The following is a 22,822-nucleotide window of genomic DNA, read 5'->3' on the forward strand; positions in this document are numbered from 1 at the left end:
AAGTAGCCATACATTTTGCCTGACAGAAATGTCGGTCTTTTTGTTTAAGTAGGCGACTAACTTAATATACTAATACGGTTAATTAAACATGTTTGTTTTCCGTATTTGTCTTATAAACAACTATATAAACAAAGAATTATGACGTTAAGCATGCAAGCAGACACCTAAGTAACGAAGTGATTTCAAAATAAAAGACCTCACTCAAAGACGTAAAAGTTTGGCGTTGGATTCTCAACCGCCTAAAAAACAAAACAAATCTGCCATTTTATTTTAAGTAGGCATTACTAAAAAAAGTATTTGAAGTTTCTACGTTTTACCTAATTACCTTCATGACTCCCAATCTGTGGAAACGGTAAGTTTAAAAGAGCACAATCGGTTTTAGAGTCAAGATTGCGAAGCTACCTTATATCAGGGGTGTCCATACTCGGCCTTGGAGAACCAATGTCCTGCAGGTTTTAGCTCCAACTTGCCTCAACACACCTGCAAGGATGTTTCCAGAAAGCCTGGTAGGAGCTTGATTAGCTAGTTCAGGTTTCTGATCGGCCAGGTAACTAAACTTTGCAGGACACCGGCCCTCCAGGACCGAGTTTGGACATGCCTGCTTTATATTAAAAGGCAGTTTATTGATTTGTAAAGGATATAAATCTACAAAAAATGGATACATATTTAAATCTTTAAATCATGTAAAATAGACATTACTGATACAAAATGAACAGAAATTGTATAAAATAGGTAGACATGCATTTCGCCTGACAAAAATGTCAGAGGCGAATTTGTCACTAGCTTAGTATGATACTAATACAATTTATTAAACATGTTTGTTTTCTGTATTTTTGTATATAACCTTATAAACAACTATATAAACAAACATTTATGATAAGAGTTCCATACAAGCAGATACCTAAATAATGGAGTTATTTCAAAATAAAAGACACCTATCAGTAAAAGTCTTCAGATCCTCCACCGCCAAAAAACAAAACTAATTTGCCATTTTATTTCAAGTACGCATTTACTATAGAACATTTATCATTTTACCTATCGATTAATTGCCTTTATCAATCCCAATCTGTGGAATTGGTAAGATTTAAAGAGCACATTCAGTTTAAGAGTAAAGATAGTGAAGCTCCACCATAACTTTATATAAAGAGGCTCTTTAATAATATCTAAAGAATTTAAATCAACAAAAATTGGCAATTCTTGGATGAAAATGTTATAAAACATGTCAAATGGACATTAAACTATTGATATAAAACAAACAAAAAAGTGGTTAAAATAGCTAGATGTGCGTTTTGCATGACAAAAATGTTTACTTGTTTAAGGAGGTGAATTAGTCACTTATGTAATATATATTATTAAACATGTATGTTTTTCATATTTGTGTATTATCTTATAAACAACTACAAAAAGATTTACATACAAGCAGATACCCAAGTTATTTCAAAATAAAAGACCTCACTCAGAAGTCAGTCTTCAGATTCTCAACCGCTAATTTTTGCCTTTGATAACGCTAAAGACATTTATTATAGAATATATTTAAATAATTAACAATCTACTTATTGATTAATTGCCCTCATGGATCCCAATCTGTGGAAATGGTACATTTAAAAGCACATTCAAGATCAGTCAAGATTGTGAAGCTGCACCATAAACTTATGAAAAGGCTTTTTATTGATTTGTAAAGAATATAAATCAACAAAAATTGGCTATGCATCCAAATCTTATAAAACATGTCAAATGGACATTAAACTAGTCATACAAAACAAACAGAAAGTGTATAAAATGTGTTCACATGCACTGATTCAATCTCACTACCTCGAGTATTAATTGAAAAATAAATTTGGTAAACAAAAGCGTAAAAAAAAAGAAAACAGCAGAGAAATTGTAGTAAATTGTACAAAATTATACGCAATATAATATGCGATGTATATGCAATTTACATGTCAATACACTTCAGTGAAACAGGATGGATTCAGAAGACAAATTACACAATCAAAAATACAAAGGTAAAAAAATAAAGAAAACAAGACAATTATTACATTGAAAATATAATATAATATTGACCGCAAATAGTACTGTTAGTAATTGCCCGTTCATCACAAAATGTATTCACAAAATTCATGGTCTGCATAAATAAATAAAGGGGGCTTCAGATGATCAGACAATTTTTTTCTGGAGTATTAAAATAAACTTTCGTATTCCTGTCATGGTAAGTACTGTAATGTTGTCTGTCTATATTAACATTTTTAATAATACCAGCCAATAAACTACCAGGACTTTAATTTAAATGATGAAAACTGCTGTCTGGGCCCCTAATACTGAAACACATAGCACATTAGTAAGCTCACATCATTACTTCACCCAGTAATACGTAATAGTCAATTACAATACAACGAATTATGATAACGAAATAATAATGGGATTACATAATAAAATATTTGATTGTATTTTTCTGTAATTTATAAGCACAGAACAGGCTATAAGGACCGTTTTGAGTTAGAAAACCAACGAGAGTCATGCTGTCGTTGCTCACTTTAACACAAATCCCATCAGCACTTGCATTTGCATATGCTAATAAACGTTCACAAAAGCTCTCAATGTGGAGGTAGACATAAAATGTAGCCTTGAAACGAGCACGACGGCTCTACAATCGCAAAGTAACGGAAGGCAATATAATGAGGGCACAGCTTCAGTTCTTCGATATTAAAAAAGGCTTGAGGAATCGGCCTCCTGTGCTGGGATTTCTCGAACAGTGTGTTAAAAATCTGACCTTTGTGAAACCAAAACATTACTTTCCCCTAGCAAACAGTTTATGCTAAGGCAAATTGGCTCTTCAGGAAAAGTTTAGATACGTATATATGTGTTTATATAATTAAACTTATGATTTACATTACAAACGCAACACTGTGTATATCCACTCAAAGCAAATAAATGAGCAAGGCTATTTTGTGAATATACATGCAGAGTATTAAGATGTACTGTATTGCTGTGACCGCACACACAAATGAATGAGCTGCGAGTTCTCCAATGTACGTTTACAAAACACCAATCTACTTATAATTAGATTTTTTGAAAGATTTTGCATACAAACAACAACAATTTTGTTAAAATGTCCCTCGCAAGTGACTTGAATTGCTGTATTATGTATCCCAGGCCAGTAGATGGCGTTGTCACTGCGCCCCTACTGTTCTGTAGTATATAACTGTTGTTATTGTTGTTAAATTGTCGCACATTCCTATGGAGTGTTTTCATGACGCGTCATCAGTCAGCCATATTGGAGAGCTAAATGTAAACAACGCAACTGGACTGAACGAAACGCGCACATATGGTTGATTACTGCTGCGGAAAGTGACTATTGTCATGTTTTGGCATGTACTAATCCATCAGACCAGAAAAAACATTTCGAGTACTAAACACTGACAAAAGTTTCAACAAATCAAGCAGAAATTAGCCTTTTAAATTTAGTTAGTCACAAATATGTCACCTTTTCCTGCTTGCTAAGTCGTTCTCTATGTAATTTCGAAGCTTACACACATTTTTCAGGTGGTTCGGCAACATAAATAAGCAGAATACTGTATACGGGAGAAGATTACCATGTAATCCAATGCTGATGTTTACATCCAAGTATCTCCATCAGGGCTGCACATATGGGTATCTGACCAAATCCTACTGACATACTGAAAACACTGAACAAGTAATACACATGATAATAATGTAAGTGTTTTAACTACGGTACCCCAACGGGCACTTTGATGTCGAAACAACATCATAAAAAATCTAAAAATGCAATCCGAATTGATGTCAGTTGACTACTTTGATGCCAAAACAAAATCAAATTGACGTAGCATTGGCATCAAAAATTACGTCATACATGACGTCAAAGTAGTTTACATAAATTTTAGGAATACAAAACTCAGTGTAAATTTGGAAGTGAAGCATATATTATATTATATACGCTTTGTGTCTATTGTATTTTGTCAAATTTGTCAGATCGTCAAGGGGGCATCAAAACGATTAGCATTTTTTACGTGTTTTTTGGCGCCAAGCTTGATGTCAATTTCGCTATAGTTTGTACATCGAGATGGAGATCTCTGGAAACAACTGTTTATATTAAATATTTGCATTTTCAGGGTCCTGATATCTAATTGTCGTGTAATAGAACAAGTTTTTTAGCTTGTTTGTTGAAAATGTTGTGTATACGTGCCCAAAAGAACGCATCGCTCATGTGTAACAGGATTCATGATAAGTACAATGCAAGATTTTCAAAAGGCCTCAAAATTGATTTTCCCAAATCTCCAACTTAGCTATGCTTCCATCCAAAGCTGCGTATTTAACTTACAATTGCAATTGTAATTTAACTTCGAACAATTAGAATATCGCATAAGAAATGTATTTTGAGTTTTTAAACGGCCAAAAAAATATCTAAAAACTCAAGTATCTTCTTTTTTTAACAAAAGATTTTCTCCTTGCCTTTTTCACTCAAATGTAAAATTTTGTCAATGTTAGTGGATGCCATTATATGCGATAACTGCTTGTGTATACAGTTAAAGTCAGAATTATTAGCCCTCCTGAAGTATTAGCCGCTCTGTATATTTTTTCCTCTTAATTTCTGTTTTTCAACACATTTCTAAACATAGTAATTTAATAACTGATTTCTTATATCTTTGCCATGTTGACAGTACGTAATATTTTGCTAGATATATTTCAAGGAACTAGTATTTAACTTAAATAGACATTTAAAGGCTTAATAATTAAAGTAGGCATGTTAAAGTAGTATTGTATAATGATGGTTTGTTCTGGAAACAATCTAAAAAATATATTGGATATATTCATTCATTCATTCATTTTCTTGTCGGTTTAGTCCCTTTATTAATCCGGGGTCGCCACAGCGGAATGAACCGCCAACTTATCCAGCAAGTGGATGCCCTTCCAGGCGCAACCCATCTCTGGGAAACATATTGGATATATATTAAGGGAGCTAATAATTTCGACCTTAAAATTGTTTTGCAAAAAAAAAAAACTTTATTCTAGTTGAAATAAAGCAAATAAGCCTTCTCCAGAAGAAAAAATATTATAGGAAATACTGTTAAGATGTCCTTGCTCTGTTAAACATAATATTCACAGGAGGCTAATAATTCTGACCTCAACTTTATATAAAAGTATCTGACTCAGAATCTGAAATCTTTTTTTTTTTTATGCTCATCATCTAGAATTATTCGGAAATACATGGATGGCAACATAGCTAGAGCAGGTCCATGTGCCAGTACAGTCAACTGATAACACTGGAGGATAATACTGGTATAGTAATAATAGAAATATAGCACTTGATTCAGATTCAAGTTCAAAACTCCTTACATATTCAGATCTCAAACAAACAAATATCATTCATCTTCATGGTTTTTGCCTGCGTAATAATTCAAAATGCTGACTCTTACACACAAACACACACATACGCACACATATATAAAAGACAGATTGAGTTTTGGAGGGCTGTCTTGTACAATCATAGGCCGCGTTTTCGGACTCTTCAGCATGTGCAGGGCAGGGTTGTAGTGTTGGACCCACCTAACTGCCCCACCGCCATCAGCAGAATGTCTTTCTTCTCCTTATAGAAGCGCAGCTCTCGTCCTGCTAGACGCGCCTCCTCCAGCTCACGCTCCGTCGCTGCCATCTCTCGATTGATGGTCCCGGATAAAGTGTGCTCTCGACTCACCCAGTCGGCGGCCATCTGTGTGCGCATGTCGTCGTCCAGCGCTCGGTGGGAGTAATGAGCCAGAACTTCCTGTTTACAGAGGAGAATCATTGTTATAGACGGCACGGGCAGGTCAGTGAAACTTATCAGTGCTTCAAATAAACACTCAGAAGAAATTAGAGAGATACAGTGGGGGAATTAAATATTGAACATGTCAGGGTTTTTCCTGGGAATAATATTTCTAAAGGCGCTGTTGGCATGGATTTGAACCAGATTTCGGTAAAAACACAAACAATACTTACATATAAATAAAACAAAACAAAAATCTGCTAAAGTTTAAGAAAGTACACAAAGATAAAAATGGCTGAACTACTGACACGTATTTAATACTTTATGTAAAAGGTTTTTTAATGATGGCAGCTTAAAGGCGCCTCTCAAAGGGAGAATTAAGTCATGAATTCCTCAGGTGTGATTTTTTTCACAGAACTCTACAAAAGTGTAAAAATCTTGATGGTTCTGTGGGGTTTGTCTATCAAATCTGATCTTTATTTAGTATTTTCTATTGGATTCGAGTCAGGTGATTGGCTGGGCCATTCTACAGCTTGATTTTCTTTCTCTGAAAGCATTTGAGAGTTTACTTGACTGTGTTTTGGATGGTCTTGCTGAAATGTCCACCCTGATTTAATCTTCATCATCCTGCTAATGTAGATGTTGGACTGAAGCAGCTGAGATTAATTTACTCAGAGGAAGGGCAGAGGGTTGCTGAAGAACTACTGAGAGATTTCAGCTGCTGTCTGGGCCTTCACTGCCGTTCTACAACTCCCTTTCTTCATGTGTTCAATACTTTTTCTTTGTGTCATATTATTTTATTACACATAACTTCATTTGTAAATGAATTAGTTGTTTTCTTTACATGTATGTTTACCTCTTGTTGTTTCCAACATCCGGTAAAAAATTTAAGTCAACAGCACCTTTAGAAATACGTTTTTGGTAAAAAATGGCGACGTGTTTAGCACTTATTTCCCCCAATTGTATATTATTTAAATTAATCAAATTGCTTTTGTCAGCTTTTTTGTGGCAAAAAGTAATCGTATTGGGTTTTTGAATAATTTTATTTTAGTATTACTATATTTGTGTAGATTACTATATATATATATAAAAGATTAAAAAAAAAAAAAAAAAAAAAAAAAAAAATATATATATATATATATATATATATAGTTTTTAGTAATGTTTTCATATTTTTCTGTTTTAATTTAATTATTACAAATTATGTTTTGTTTTTGTTTTGTTTTTTAATTTGATTGAATTTTATATTTGAAAATGTATTAGTAAATTCTGAAATTTTAACATTTAACAAAAATTATTAATTTCTTTACAAGTTTTAACTTTTAATTCCAATGAAATCTTGTCTTATCAGCAAGTCAAGTTTAACTAAATGAAAATAATTAATGCTTCACTGTCAGCAAGTCTCCATAAAATAAAGTAAACATTAATAAATAAATATCTAAATAAAATCATTACTGATTAAAAAAAATGTAAGGTTAAGAATTTTTTTTTTTTGTTAAAAATAATAACCTTGGGTTTTGCAGCAGCTGTCTGATCCTATATCCCTAAGGAATTGTTCAAGGTTTGATTGACTTTTTTGTACATTTTTAGTTGCTAATATTAGAAAAAATTAATTCTTTGATAAGACTTTCTTTTTATCAACGTCTTCTTTACTTTACATATCTATCTCTGCTCCCAAACACTTGCTGACACATTAATGTACGTGATATTTTCAGATTTGAATAGATATTATTTAATAGATATTAGTTATTTTTTGACTAATGTGGGTGTTATCAGATCTAATTACTCAATTCCTCTTTTACTGAAAACCACTGATTTGTCTTTACCTGACGGGAACACTGTCTTTCTCTCATGGCTTTGAGGCTTCCATTCCAATGGAGAAGCTGGAAAACTGTCATCAGTTCCTAAAAACAAATTGTAAAGTGTAAAGTCACATATACAATTACTCACATGTTTTCAATACAGTCCTATCGTTATTTCTCTTACCTGGAACTCTAGCATTGATTTCCCCTTATTAGACTCTAACATGAACCGAAAAGCACCGATGCCTGTACTTGGATTATCAGCTTCCTCTCTGTTACCCTGAAGAAGATTAATGAGAACAAATTTCATTCATTACTTATTTTACCAAAATAAAATATAATCATGCCTTAATTTTTAATTATTTAGTTAGGACAGTAAGTTCTGATTTTGCTTGGACAAAAGTCTTGTCATTTAACAGAAAAGATGTACAGTATAGAATATAAAGTTATGCTGCAGTGGAAAAGAATTAATATTGTGTAAAACTCCCATGAGCTTAGAGGACTGCATCCGTACATCTCTGCAATGACTCAAATAATTTATTAATAAAGTCATCTGGAATGACAAAGAAAGCGTTCTTGCTGGACTTCCAGAGTTCATCAAGAGTCTTTGGATTCATCTTCAATGCCTCCTTCATTTTACCCCACACATGCTCAATAATGTTCATGCCTGGTGACTGGGCTGGCCAATCCTGCAGCACTTTGACCTTCTTTGCTTTCAGGAACTTTAAAGTGGAGGCTGAAGTAGGAGAATGAGCGCTATATTACTGAAGAATTTGCCCTCTCCTGTGGTTTGTGATGTAAACGGCAGCACAAATGTCTTAATACCTCAGGCTGTTGATGTTACCATCCACTCTTCAGATCTCTCGCACACCCCCATACTGAATGTAACCCCAAACCATGATTTTCCTTCACCAAACTTGACTGATTTCTGTGAGAATATTGGGTCCATGTGGATTCCAATAGGTCTTCTGCAGTATTTGTAATGATTGGGATGCAGTTCAACAGATGAGTCATTGGAAAAATCGACCTTTTGTCAAGTTATTATTTGTTACTCTTACAACTGGGATCGACGACCAACCTTTTGTCAGGTAGTATATACCTGGCAATAATGTATTTTGAGGGCACATACTGAGATCCAAATGTAACTTGATAAATTAATATTGTATAATAGCACTCAGGTAAGGGTTAACAGTAAAAAAATTAATAAATAAAAAAGAAATGTATGTAAAAAAGCAAAACCAAAACATGCTATGTTTCACCGGAGACGAAAATCATTATCAGATTGCACAGCAAAAGGATGAGAAACTAAAGCAAGAATCTCGAATAAATTCTCCATTTAATGAATAAAACACGTTGTGAACTCACGTTAAAAGAAGCCAGCGCCTCACACACGCTCTTCTCTATGAAATCATCAGTGATGCGTCTTGACGGATGCTCATTGAAAACAGAGTTCATCAGGGCGATTTTGGCTGCGCTGCGTCTCGCCTCAGCTTTAGTCGGGCAGAACTGAGGAGATCAAAGATGCAGATTTAACCACAGCGTAATCGAATCCTGAATACTCTCAATTCCAAAAGATTCTCAAAAGAAAACATTGAACGGCAAATATGTAGACACAGATGGCAACCCAATCACAATTATTTATTTTCTGAAGATCTGAGGTTTGGAGGCGAAAGGGGTGAAAAGCTTGCCTGAAAACTGCCGAAGCAGCTGCCGCCGGGGAGACTGACGTAGCAGACGTATGGAGGGTTGTTGGACGGGACCATTTCATATACCACGAGAGCTCCGTTCCTCAGGTCAGCGCCTCGGGACTGCTTCATCTGCCAGAACTCCTGCAGAGCCTCCACAACGTTCACTGCGCCATCACAAACATATGAGTGTAAATATAGTGTAACTTGAAGCAACATAAAATTTCACATAGTGTTGAAGATGAAATTATGAGCCCTCCTGTAAATTTTGTTTTGTGAATGTTACAGAGCAGGGAATTTTTCACAGTATTTCCTACAATATTTTTTCTTCTGGAGAAAGTCTTATTTGTTTTATTTCGGCCAGAATGAAAGCAGTTTTTTATTTTTTAACATAATTTTAAGGTCAATATTATTAGCCCCTTAAGTAATATTTTTTTTGATTGTCTGCTGAACAAAGCAGCGTTAAACAATGGTTTCCTAATTAACTTAACTTGCCTAATTAACCTAATTAAGCCTATTAGGTTTAGAAATGTGTTAAAAACATTCTCTGTTAAACAGAAATAGGGGTAAAAGATATACAGGAGGGCTTATAATTCTGACTTCAACTGTATCATCATCATCATACACTTGATAAAGGTATTTTTTTTAGTTTTGTGACTTTATGCTTATTGTCTTTTCTAGTAATTAACATTTTTATCAATTCTTAAGCAAAATACATAATAGAATTGCAGGATCTCTGAAGAGAATCAAACTTTTACCCCATTTTATCCAAACTAGTCCCAAACTTTAATTCACAACTTGGCTATATTCAAACACAATTAAAACCTTCTATATATGATAGAAAGAAAACAAAATAAAGTAAATTAAATTAGACCTAAAAAAAATAAACAACCACTCTCCGGTGTGTTTCGGAAAACCAACTGCTTTGTTACAAACATAGTTCGCTGATTTGGCGTTTCCTAAATCCATCGTTCCAACGAGCATTCGCAAATTTTGTTGCAAACTTGCAACTACACCTCTAGAGCTGTAGTTAGAAACATAGTTCTTGGCTGTGTTCTAATCCCTGTTATCCCCCCTATGCCCTATTCATTTAGAACCTTCTAACATTTAAACTTGGAATGATTACAAATTAAAAAGTACTAAAGTCAAAGTGTAATTTGCTTTCAAACTATTTTTACAGTTCAGTTTTAGCGATCTTCATGTTTACAATTGTGCTCCCCTCACGGTGCACTTTGAAAACATTGATACTATTTTGAACATAGCCATGGCTCATGGTAAAAGCTATAGGTGACCTATTATTTAAAAGCGGATTTTTTTTACATCTCCAAAGCTTGTGAAAACAAAAAACATAGCATACGTTACTGCTTTTAATTTATAGTAGGTTATTTATTAAGTATCTGAACTGTATATGACATGGGCCTGTTGATTAGAACATTTCTGCAGTGGTTTGCATGTGTTAAAAAATAAACAGTATCCCTTATTTTCATATGACACCATCTGATTAATATTCAATTATCAGCCAATTGATTTTCAGTTTATTAAACGATGTGAATATATGTTTAAAACAAGCAGCCATTGACATCCATAGTTTTTTGTTTTTTTAAGTTCCTACTATGGCGGCACGTTGGCTCAGTGGTTAGCACTGTCGTCTCACAGCCAGAAGGTCGCTGGTTTGAATACTAGCTGGGCTAGCTGGCATTTCTGTGTGGAGTTTGCATGTTCTCCCCGTGTTTGTGTGGGTTTCCTCCGGGTGCTCCAGTTTCCCTCACAGTCCTAACTCCAAGACATGCACTAAAGGTGAATTGGGTAAAACAAAATTGTCTGAGTGTATGTTTGTGTGAATGGGTGTTCCCTTGTACTGGGTTGCAGCTGAAAGAGTATCTGCTGCATAAAACATGCTGGAATAGTTGGTGGTTCATTCCACTGTGGCAACCCCTGATAAATATGGGAATAAGCCGAAGGAAAATTAATTAATTCATATTCCGACTATGGATGTCAAAGGCTGTCAAAGTTTCCAACATTTTTTGAAATACCTTCTTTTTTGTTCAACGGAAGAAACTCAAACAGGTTTGGAGCAAATGGAGGGTGAATAAATAATGACAGACATTTTCATTTTGTGGTGAACTATTCCTTTAATAGAATATGTTGTTATTTTTAAGACATATGATGTATTGAATGAACAGCGTCAGTAGATGTGTGTTTGAAATATGAATGTTACATTTATGTTTGATTAAATGTGTTTTTGGCAAGAAGCAAGAAGGTCGCTGGGTCGAACCTCGGCTCAGTTGGCGTTTCTGTGTGGAGTTTGAATGTTCTCCCTGCCTTCGCATGGGTTTCCTCCGGGTGCTCCGGTTTCCCCCACAGTCCAAAGACATGCGGTACAGGTGAATTGGGTAAGCTAAATTGTCCATAGTGTATGAGTGTGTGTGTGAATGTTTCCCAGAGATGGGTTGCGGCTGGAAGGGCATCCGCTGTGTAAAAACTTGCTGAATAAGTTGGCGGTTCATTCCGCTGTGGCGACCCCGGATTAATAAAGGGACTAAGCCGACAAGAAAATGAATGAATGAATAAATGTGTTTGTTTAAATGCAAAACAGAGGGCAAAATAAATCCAACATATCAACTTTTAGGCTTGTCAGTTCATAAATGGTGTTCTATGACTGTCCCACACAATCAAAAGCACATGCTTATTTAACAGCTGATATAAAGGAAGAGTGTTGTTGTGGAATTGCTTAGATACTAGTTTCTAACAGGAAACAAGGGTTGCGTATTTGGACTGAAGAAATGTGAAAACCATCACAGCCACACATCACACTCACACATACAGTAATTATATAAAGACCTTTCTTTGGCATATGAAGGCTGAACTTCTTGCCTGTTCATTCTGAAGGTTCGAGGTGTCTCGGAGGTAGATTAAAACACTTAACCTGCCTGTAAAGAAAGCTTGCAACAGAATCTATCCGACAATAATCCCTTGACTGTAATTAGGTCAGCATGTCAGGAAGCTCAATCTGCTGTATTTTGAGTGCTCTAATCAAATGCCTAAACAAGCCTGTGGTGCTGCAAAGTGCTGTCTGGGGAGCGAAATGAAGAACATCTGCCGTAACAGTATAGCTAATACATATAAAAATCAATGGAAAACAATCTTTCGCTAAATCAAAAAGAGATGATTATTATTGATGAGGATTTTTTTATCCTCAAGGTTGTTTTAATGCATCACAAATTATTTTAAATACATTTAGATTAATTATCTTTTATATTAGAGCAACTCTAATAAAGCCAAGGGGTGTGTTTACTTATGGAAATACTGAAACACTGCAACAAAATTAATGATTCTATTAACAGGCTTTATTTATTTAGCTGAAAATAGATTTTCTTTTCATTTTTCGAGTGAAGCAAGGTTCAAACCCCCTGAGAAATAGCCAGAAGTTATGTTTTGGGGGAGATATGCTCAATTAAATGTTTAAGCTTGAGAAAAGCTTAACATTCTTGTGAAGTTTGAGTTGATATTTCTGAGTGTGTTTGTTTGAAATATCCAGAAGTGGGTCAGTTTTGTGGTACTGTTTTATTTATTAACTGCCTATTAAATATTCCAGAAATACATTTAAAATGCAATTCATGCAGAAAGTTAAGAGAACGTCTGATTATTATGATGATCATTTTCTGGATGAATTGCATTTTTAATGTATTTCTGAATTATAAGAATTATATCTCCTTATGATGATGATGATGATGTTTCTAATTTCTGAATTAAAAGTCAAATTTTGAGAGACTTAAAAATGAATGCTTGCATAATGTATTTTTATATAAGTCAACTGCAAACCAACATGCTAAAGCCCAATTTAAAATTAAATGTAAAACATGTAATGGGGACATTCTATCAGAAACACACATTATCTGTCCCTGAAATAAACACATAAATACAGGGAATAAAAAGTATTTCATTCTGAAAATTTCTAAAATGGACTGATTTCTGTGAGTTGTTCTGTAAAAAGTGGGCAATGCAGTGGTGCAGTAGGTAGTACTGTTGCCTCACGGCAAGAAGGCCGCTGGTTTGAGCCTTGGCTGCGTCAGTTGGCGTTTATGTGTTGAGTTTGCATGTTCTCCCTGCGTTTGCGTGGGTTTCCTCCGGGTGTTCCGGTTTCCCCCACAGTCCACATGTGGTACAGGTGAATTGGGTAGGCTAAATTGTCTGTAGTATATGTGTGTGTGAATGAGTGTGTATGTGTTTCCCAGTGATGGGTTGCAGCTAGAAAGGTATCCACTGCATAAAAACAAATGCTGGATAAGTTGGCGGTTCATTCTGCTGTGGCGACCCCAGATTAATAAAGGGACTAAGCCGAAAAGAAAATGAATGAATGAATGTTCTGTAAAGAAATTGTCGTTCATTGGATTCTCAGATTTTTGTACTTTACAAATGTACAAACCCTGTCAATGTGCTTGTCCTCAGCCCAATTGAACCTACAGCTTTAATGGTTTTTGTTATGCTAAAAACTGTTATTTAGGGGGAAAAAATCTTCAGAAATGGCAAGTTTAAGTTGTTATCATTCACAACAATTGATTTAATACACAAAATTATAAATAAATTCTACAAATAAATACTGCAGATATAAAATACAAATTATTTTACAATTGTCCTCGTGTTTCTGTCAGTCCTGTCACATTTGCTTTAAATTTAATATAAAATGCATGCAATTAAGTCTATGACTAGGCCCACACAGAATCTGCACGCGCAGATTTCCGCAGGTTTTTAGCCCATCATTGATTGTTTATTTACTTGTGTGTAAATTTATATTTATTCAGTTTTTAAATTTATTACATTAATAATATTGACTAATATGAAAATATTCATGATTTATTTATATTACAGTTTGTAAAGTAATATTTTCTGTCTTTTAGTAGATATATTATATGAGAGACTTGCTTTGTTTACAAAATAGAGTAGATCTAATTGGATTTGCATTCTATGATTTTATGTTTGTTTTTGTATGATTTTTTGAGGAAGACGAGCTTAAAGGTCAGGCCCTGTCACGTTTTTTATGAGTGAATATATACGCTTCTTGTAGAATGTCTCGTTAAACTTGTTATTACATGTTTAAATAAAACAATTTATAGTAAATATTTTATATTTTGTAAAAGCTCAGTTCTGGTCAAACAGAATAAGCCCAAGAAAATATAATGTTATTTGTGAAGATGATTGTGAAAAAAGTTATTCGATAACAACGCCACATACACTAAAAAAAGATTTTTCCTGCTTGTTCTTAACAACTTATTTAAAATAAGCTGAATCAACACAATTTTTCATTTTTTGGTGGACAATTTAATTGTTTTAAGTTCAATCTACTTAAATTTGTGAAAACAATTAAGTTAACTTAATCCATTTGTGTTAGGACAACATGAAGGAATTATGTGTAACCCAGCATTATTTATGATGTATAAACATGAATAGTGCGAATAATATGTGTGAATAGTCTGCATAAATGCCATTAAATAGCCAAGCAATTCAAAATAGCATTATATACTATTTTCTGTAAAGACTTCTCATTGTTTACTAACGACCCCATGCTCTCATAATGCAAAGCTCCATGTTCGCTCAGTAGGCTACATACCCCTGCCGTATCCCTGCGTGTGTTTGGCGAAGCTCCGCACCACGGCGTCCACAGCCTCCCTCAGAACCGCCGGGTTAGTGGGGTTGGACAGACCCAGACCCGCCGCCATGTCCACCGACCCGAACCCGCTGCCCATAAAACTGGACCCGAGGCTGTGGAGCTGAAGTGGCGGCGGAGGTGGTGGCGGCCCCGGTGAGGCAGACACCGAGACGTGTGAACCCTGCGCCGAGGAAAGGGTACCGGTAACACCGGGCCGCAGGGAACGGAGAGTCCCGGTCGCGCTCGCTCCGTATCCGATACCGGGCTGCAAGCGCTGATGGCGAAGAGACTCCATTGTCTCGAAAAGTGTTGCAAAAGAAACCAACACAAAGGAAACGACTTCTACAAGCGATCGCAAAGCCGATTAGGAAAGCATATGGCAGTCATCAAAAGTGTTTCTCGAGGGTACGATCTTTGTTAGGCTGATTGGACAAAATATTATTTACAGTTTGGGGCGTAAAACTGCCATGGGGAGGAAAAAGGAGCAGCATATGCTCGAGTTTGACCAATAGACGGATTCACGCTGCGTGACGTGGCATGTCCGGACAGCCCTTCTCAAATCTCTGTATCCAAAATCATGTAAACATTCCCCTTTCCAAATATTTGTTATAAGAGTTTGGGTAAGTCTGTGTAAATAAAGTCTTCTATATAAATGACGCGAACAAAAGATGCTGAAGCTGAAATCTGGAGCCACTGAGAGAGCAGCTACTAAACATGGTTGACGTAATTAGTTTAAGATGGTACTGCTTTTGAAGAACACGTTGTCAAATTGTTGTTCTTGAATGGGAATAGGATAAAATAACATATTAATAATGTAACACTTCTTCACTTTTGATTAATTGGGGCTACATTTTTGTAGACTATTCGACTTATTTTTGTTATGTATAAATATGCATGATACTTGAAATGCAATTATTTCACAGAAATTTAGAGTTCACCCAAAACAAAAATGCACTCAAAAAAAAAAAAAAAGAATTGAAATCTTAAATGATGTCTAATTGAAATGCAATTGTTTCACAGAATTGTAGAGTTCACCCAAAACAGAAACGTACACACTCATACTTCACGAAACCATTTTTTTTTTCTGTTGAAAAAAAAAGAAGATATTTGTTAAAATCCTCAAAACAGTTAACCATTGACCTCCATAGTAGTGATTTGTTTTTCCTATAAATGTTTGCAGCTTACTTTAAAATGTCTTTTAAAAATTTAAATATTTGTGCTCAAAAGAAAGAAACTAAACAGGGTAAAAGTAAACAAGCAAAAAGTAAACAGTGAGTTCATTTGCAATTTTGGGTGAACTTTCCCTTTTAGTTTATTTTGTTGAAAGACATGCTGTTTTCAGTTTGGAATCGAGATCTCAGCACTGAGTTTGTTGATCTTGGCATAATGTTAAACATTTTTATAGATGATTTTATAGAAGAACCCCAAACGGTTTCATGAAGTATATGAGAGAGTACAATTTTGTTTTGGGTGAACTCTGGGTAAATTTCTGTAAAACAACAATTGCATTTCAATAATACATCATTTCAGATTTGTATTTTATTTTTTTAAAGAAATATACATATTATATTTATACCTAACATAAATAAGTCTATAAAGCAGGCAAACCACTTTATGTCAGGAAATAAATCGGGGGAATCAGGAATGTTGGTAGATCAGATACGGTTGCAGCCAGAAGTTAACAATTGTTGTCACACTTTATTTTGATGGTTTGTTTGTTCCATTTAAGTTACACTGTATCTACATGCCAACTAATCCTTATTAGATTATAAGTAGACTGTTAGGGTTGGCGTTAGGGTTAGTGTGAGATGTACTTGCAAAGATTCTTATAGTCAGTTAAATGTCTGTTAAAGGAGCATTATCAGCAGATGTTAAGCAGTCTACTAATACTCAAATAGACCATCAAAATAAAGTGTTACCAGAATTGGCTATATTATTTAAAAAATTTCCCATTTATTGTATTTTATTAATGTTTACCCCTGCCCCAACCTTAAACCCAACCATCACAGTAATGTAATAACAGTAGTTATACCGAGTATTAATTATGTTAATTATTAAATTACCTCATAAATTGTATTTTATAAACACCTACTCCTGCTACAGACCTTAAACCCAACTATCACAGTACTGTAAAAATATTAATTATTGTTATACAGTGTTACAAAAATGTTATATCGATGTGCATAGCTGTATCCTATATCTAGACTTTTCCAGGAATTAGAAGTTATCAGCAGACACAAATAAAACTTATTTACAAAACAAATCCCCTGATGTTAAAGATGTAATGTGATTTAAAATTTACAGAAGCAAATAACTGTGTAATAGAAATGCAATAAATGCAGGACATTTCGTCTTGGTGTCCATATTCAATTAAATTTACTAAAGTATTTTACATACATTAGAAGTGAGTAACAGCTGCATTAAAAAGAAGCCAACATATGGTTAAAATAATGTTCCATTCCCGTTCAGCCATTCAGTCATTGTCAACAGATTTTTGTTAATATTAAACATATACTTACTGACACCTGCACTTATTAAAGAGTTTGCCATAAAATGAGCGTACTCATTTTCACTTCATTCTGAATTATATTATCCTCATAATCAGTGGTGTAAAGTAGCAAATTACAAATACTCAAATTACTGGAATCGAGTAGTTTTTCTCAGAAATTGTACTTTACTAAGTAGTTTTAAAAATTATATTTACTGTATTATAAATACTTTGTATACTTTTGTCCAATCAAATCACATCCTACTGAACTACCTCAAGACATAAGCGATATGCAGTAACTGTTTGGAAGCATTAAAAGTCTAAGTAGATGTCCAAAATCTTTACACGCATTGACCCAGAGACTGTTTAAAGGCATGTCACTGATGAGAAGATGATTACAGATCTGGCATCATCTGAATCAGCATGTGTTCTTTTTTTTCCAGATTCGAAGCTTATTATCTAGGCGTATACTGTACATGTACACTACCTGACAAAAGTCTTGTCATCAATCCCAGTTGTAAATGCAACAAATAATAACTTGACTTCTAGTTGATCATTTGGAAAAGTGACAAAAGGTCAATTTTTCTGATGAATCATCTGTTGAACTGCATCCCAATCATCGCAATTACTGTAAAAGACCTATTGGAACCTGCATTGAGCCAAGACTCACACAGAAATCAGTCGAGTTTGGTGAAGGAAAAGTTCCTGAAGGCAAAGTAGGTCAAGGTGCTTCAGGATTGGCCATCCCAGTCACCAAACATGAACATTATTGAGCATGTCTGGGGTAAGATGAGGGAAGGGCATTGAAGATGAATCCAAAGGATCTTGATGAACTCTGGGAGTCCTGCAAGAACGCTTTCTTTTTCATTCCAGATGACTTGTTTCAGCAGGGTGTTTTCACACCTCTACTTTGGAAAAAGTCAGAAAAGTGGGCGTGTCCAGCTCTGTTTAGGGGGGAGTGTCGGAGGAACTAAAGTGGGAGGGTGTGGGAGTGTCTATTTGAGCACGCGCGAGTTTCAGTCAAAATACACACACATGAGAAAGTGATGGTGTTTAACCTACATGGACATCTGTAGTCGAATTATTTGCCAAATTATTAAATGTTGAACTTTAACTGCAGTTCGGCTCTTTCATTTAGGGAATTCATTCATGCCCCTCGCGACAAACACGATATTTGATTCGAGGATCTGGTGTAAGCATGTATTTTTCATGCAATGTTTGATACCGCACGGCGAATGAGAGAAAAAAAACTCTGCATTTCCCGGAAACTTAGATGCACACGGCAGGTAGCGTCAGAAAGCCGCGTGTGTTATTCCGGTCACAAAATGCGGTGCTATGTTTGCTTTCAGTGAGACAGGACAATCCCCAGCAACTAGAGCCGCGTCTTTATGAAGAGGAGACTAACGTTACAAGCGAATCCGGATTTCAGCGTTTGCAGATGAGAACAGCTCTCAGGTAAACAATGTTCCTCCTTAGACACGTAAGTTATTGTTGTCGAGCGTCACGTACACTGTTAATCCACACGTGACTCCAGCTGCGCTCTCACAGAGAGAAAATGAAAACGAAACTTAATGGCAGCAAACTATAAAAGCAACACTTCACGCTTGTTTTGCCAACACAACGTGGCGTCTTTGTGGCGTAAACACGGTGACACTAATGAATATTAATGAAGTTGCACAATAAAGCGCACTGATTGGTTTGAACCAAGCCTTACTCATGCATTAATGCATCACACTGTAAGACGTAATAAGACACACTCTGGCACAGACGCCCAGTCTGCAGGCTGGAATACACGCTATTATGTCATGACCGTGACGCAGCTTCAAAAATTCGTTTCAAACAGGAAGTACGAATTTGCTTGAAATAATGCAAAAACAACCAATTTACACTTTTTAGTGAAATATAGGTGTCCTAATAGTGTTTTTAGCAGTGTGGGACACATATACGACTGTCAACAGCTCAAAAAATGTGTTTTGGTGTTTCGTGACCCTTTAATAAGTGATTTGAGTCATTGCAGAGATGTATGGATGCAGTCCTCTAATTCTTTTTCCTCTGCACCATGACTTCATATTCTGTACTGTACATCATTTCTGTTAAGTGACAAGAATTTTATTCAAGAGAAAGTCAGACTGTACTGCCCTAATTAATTAAAAATCAAGGCATGATCATTTTTTATTTTAGTAAAATAAGCGTAATCTAGAGGCCTTTGCCTTTCATATAAGCCACTTCTGATACCAAATGATCAACTAGAAGTCAAGATATTACTTGTTCCTAAACATATAGGTGACAAGACTTTTATCAAGTAGTGTATATACTTCAGAAATGTTTAACAGAACTAGTATTACGGCTTAGTCTTGGTAGTAGCTTGTTGTAAAGCACTCTGTGTAGAGGAAGTAAATTTGCACTGACCACATGTTTATGTGACCGATTAAAAAAATGAGTCAGTTGATTCCTTCTGCATTCTGTAAGCGGGTTGCCATTTTCCTCTGGAGAGCTATATTGACGATAATTAGCGCTGAGCTAAAGTCTCAAGGGCGAGCATATTCTGCATCATTTATAACAAGCCGATCTTTGTTGTCAGAGGAGGAAGATTGAAATATAAAACTGGCAGGAGCTCTGGAAAGTTCATTGACAGTATGCAACGAAAAATGGCACAAAGCACTGAGCTGCAGTGATTAGTCATCGCTCTGTGGTTCCTCAGTGATTCGGTTGCATAGAAAAAACTCCCTCTGTGGCAGTGCGTTCTGTAAGTCGTATGGTCACCATATGCTAAAAAAGGGCATTGCTGTCTGACGAGGCCTGGGTGAATGTGATTATAATGAACGTTAGTGAAATAATGCAAATGTACAATAAAATGCTACGTAAAACGAGTGATTATTTGTGTCATTATGCAGTGAATTTTAACCAATGTGTAAAATGAATGTTTTGATGTAGTCCAGGTTCTCACATTCCTCTTAGAAGTACAAATTAATTGACCAGGTTAATTCTGAATGAAATCAGAACAGCCCATAATCGAAAATATGTATCGTGTGTGTATATGTATAGAATGTATAATCTGTGTGTATATGTATGGTGTGCATATGTATAAAATGTATCACTCACACCAGAGACCTTGGTTCTATCTCAGACTCTGACAGGAGTGTATCATGTGTGTAGATGTATAGAAGGTATCATGTGTGCATGTGTATCATGCGTGTATATGTATAAAGTATAATGTATGGAATGTATCATGTGTGGATATATATGAAGTGTATCATGTGTGTATATGTATGGAGTGTATCATGTGTGCAATTGTATGGCGTGTATCGTGTACAGAATGTATGGACTGTATCATGTGTGTATATGTATAGAATGTATGGAATGTATCATGTGTGCATATGTATATGGTGTATCATGTGTGTTTATGTATGGAGTGTGTCATGTGTGCAAATGTATGGTGTGCATATGCATAGAATGTATAGACTGTATCATGTGTGTATGTGTATAGAATGTATTTAATGTATCATGTGTGTATATGTATATGGTGTATCATGTGTGTTTATGTATGGAGTGTGTCATGTGTGCAAATGTATGATGTGCATATGTATAGACTGTATCATGTGTGTATGTGTATAGAATGTTAGAATTCATCAACTTCCAGTAGCGCAGTGGTAATGTGACTCCCCTTTCATACCAGAGACCCGGGTTCTATTTCAGACCTTGACAGGAGTGTATCGAATGTATATGTATAGAATGTAGCTTGTGTGTAGATGTATATATTGTATCATTTGTGCATATGTATGGAGTCTATCATGTGCGGATTTGTATCATATGTATGGAGTGTTTATATGTATGTATGAGAGTGTATCGTGTGTTTGCATGGTCTATCATGTGTGTATATATGTCTAGAATTTATTCAATTTCCAGTAGCTTAGTGGTAATGTGACTTACCTTTCACCCCAGAGACCCGGGTTCTATCCTAGACCCTGACAGCAGTGTATTGTGTGGATTTGTATGAAATGTATCATATGTGTATATTTGTATAGCATGTATGAAAGTGTGCCATGTGTGTGTTTGTATGAACAGTGTCGTGTGTATATGTATAAGGTATATTATGTGTGTATATGTATAGAGTGCACTACACTAGTGTAGTATGTGTACAGAATGTATGGACTGTATCATGTGTGCATATGTATAGAATATATCTACTGTATCATGTGTGCATATGTATAGAGTGGGTCATGTGTGGATTTGTATGAAATGTATCATGTGTGTATATGTGTGAGAGTGTATCATGTGTGCATATGTATGGAGTGTATATGTGTATAGAATGTATGAGAGTGTGCCATGTATGTATTTAAAGTGTACCATGTGTGTGTTTGTATGAACTGTGTTGTGTGTATATGTATAAGGTATATCATGTGTGTAGATGTATAGAGTGTGTGTATATGTATAGAGTGTTAGGATTCATCAACTTCCAGTAGCTTAGTGGTAATGTGACTCACCTTTCACACCAGAGACCCGGGTTCTATCCCAAACTCCGACAGGAGTGTATCATGTGTGTATATGTATGGAGTTTAGTATGTTTACAGAATGTATGGGCTGTATCATGTGTGCATATGTAAAGAATATATCTACTGTATCATGTGTGCATATGTATAGAGTGGGTCATGTGTGGATTTGTATGAAATGTATCATGTGTGTATATGTATGGAGTGTATATATGTATAGAATGTATGAGAGTGTGCCATGTATGTATTTGTCTTGACTGCATCATGTGTGCATATGTATTAAAAGTATCATGTGTGTAGATGTATACATTGTATCATGTGTGCATATGTATGGAGTGTTTATATGTATAGAATGTATGAGAGTGTGCCATGTATGTATTTGTCTTGACTGCATCATGTGTGCATATGTATTAAAAGTATCATGTGTGTAGATGTATACATTGTATCATGTGTGCATATGTATAGAATGTATGAGAGTGTCTCGTGTGTTTGCATGGACTATCATGTGTGTATATGTCTAGAGTGTGACTCACCTTTCACCCCAGAGACCCGGGTTCTATCCCAGACCCTGACAGAAGTGTATAATGTGTGGATTTGTATGAAATGTATCATGTGTGTATATGTATGAAGTGTATCATGTGTGCATATGTATGGTCTGTTTATATGTATGAGAGTGTATCGTGTGTTTGCATGGACTATCATGTGTCTATATGTCTAGAGTGTTGGGATTCATCGACTTCCAGTATCTTAGTGGTAATGTGACTCACCTTTCACCCCAGAGACCCTGACAGGAGTGTATCGTATGTGTATGGATTGTATCATGTGTATATATGTACAAAAAGTACCTACTGTGTCATGTGTGCATATGTATAGAGTGGGTCATGTGTGGATTTGTATGAAATGTATCGTGTGTATATGTATGGAGTGTGTCGTGTGTATATGTCTAGAGAAA

General features: G+C 35.3%; 2 protein-coding genes and 1 long non-coding RNA gene across 5 annotated transcripts in view; 1 reads left to right on the forward strand and 2 right to left on the reverse strand.

Moving 5' to 3' along the window:
- The window catches only part of mllt11 (MLLT11 transcription factor 7 cofactor), a 369,526-nt gene that overhangs the window by 79,867 nt on the left and 266,837 nt on the right, over nucleotides 1-22,822 (reverse strand). The gene's annotated exons all lie outside the window — the stretch shown is intronic.
- LOC137488468 (uncharacterized) lies at nucleotides 194-13,843 on the forward strand. The gene is made up of 3 exons (XR_015516465.1): nucleotides 194-352; nucleotides 5,610-5,821; nucleotides 9,212-13,843. It is a non-coding gene; the product is annotated as an uncharacterized LOC137488468 (long non-coding RNA).
- On the reverse strand, nucleotides 1,651-15,391 carry lix1l (limb and CNS expressed 1 like). Of its 3 annotated transcripts, XM_087294924.1 has the most exons (7): nucleotides 15,335-15,385; nucleotides 14,854-15,231; nucleotides 9,249-9,412; nucleotides 8,926-9,066; nucleotides 7,745-7,840; nucleotides 7,585-7,662; nucleotides 1,651-5,779 (listed from the first exon to the last, which is right to left on the reverse strand). In XM_087294924.1, exons 1-7 carry the CDS (start codon nucleotides 15,381-15,383, stop codon nucleotides 5,525-5,527), a joined length of 1,161 nt encoding a protein of 386 aa, XP_087151050.1. In that variant the 5' UTR covers nucleotides 15,384-15,385; the 3' UTR covers nucleotides 1,651-5,524. The 3 variants fall into 3 exon arrangements, with proteins under 3 accessions (XP_087151050.1, XP_087151049.1, NP_001119911.1); XM_087294923.1 differs by having other exon boundaries at nucleotides 14,854-15,356; NM_001126439.1 differs by having other exon boundaries at nucleotides 4,181-5,779; nucleotides 9,288-9,412; nucleotides 14,854-15,391.

Source organism: Danio rerio, chromosome 19 (genome assembly GCF_052040795.2).
Source record: "Danio rerio strain M-AB ecotype USA chromosome 19, GRCz13ab, whole genome shotgun sequence".
Classification (NCBI taxonomy): domain Eukaryota; kingdom Metazoa; phylum Chordata; class Actinopteri; order Cypriniformes; family Danionidae; genus Danio; species Danio rerio.

Bases quoted from the DNA above. Each gene is read 5' to 3' on its own strand.
- lix1l (XM_087294924.1), bottom strand. From the start codon at position 15,383: ATGCTGCTCCTTTTTCCTCCCCATGGCAGTTTTACGCCCCAAACTGTA. The intron at 15,232-15,334 runs ATAATATTTTGT...CGCTTGTAGAAG, and splicing joins TTTTACGCCCCAAACTGTAA to TCGTTTCCTTTGTGTTGGTT. The intron at 7,663-7,744 runs GTAAGAGAAATA...ATTTGTTTTTAG, and splicing joins AATCAATGCTAGAGTTCCAG to GAACTGATGACAGTTTTCCA.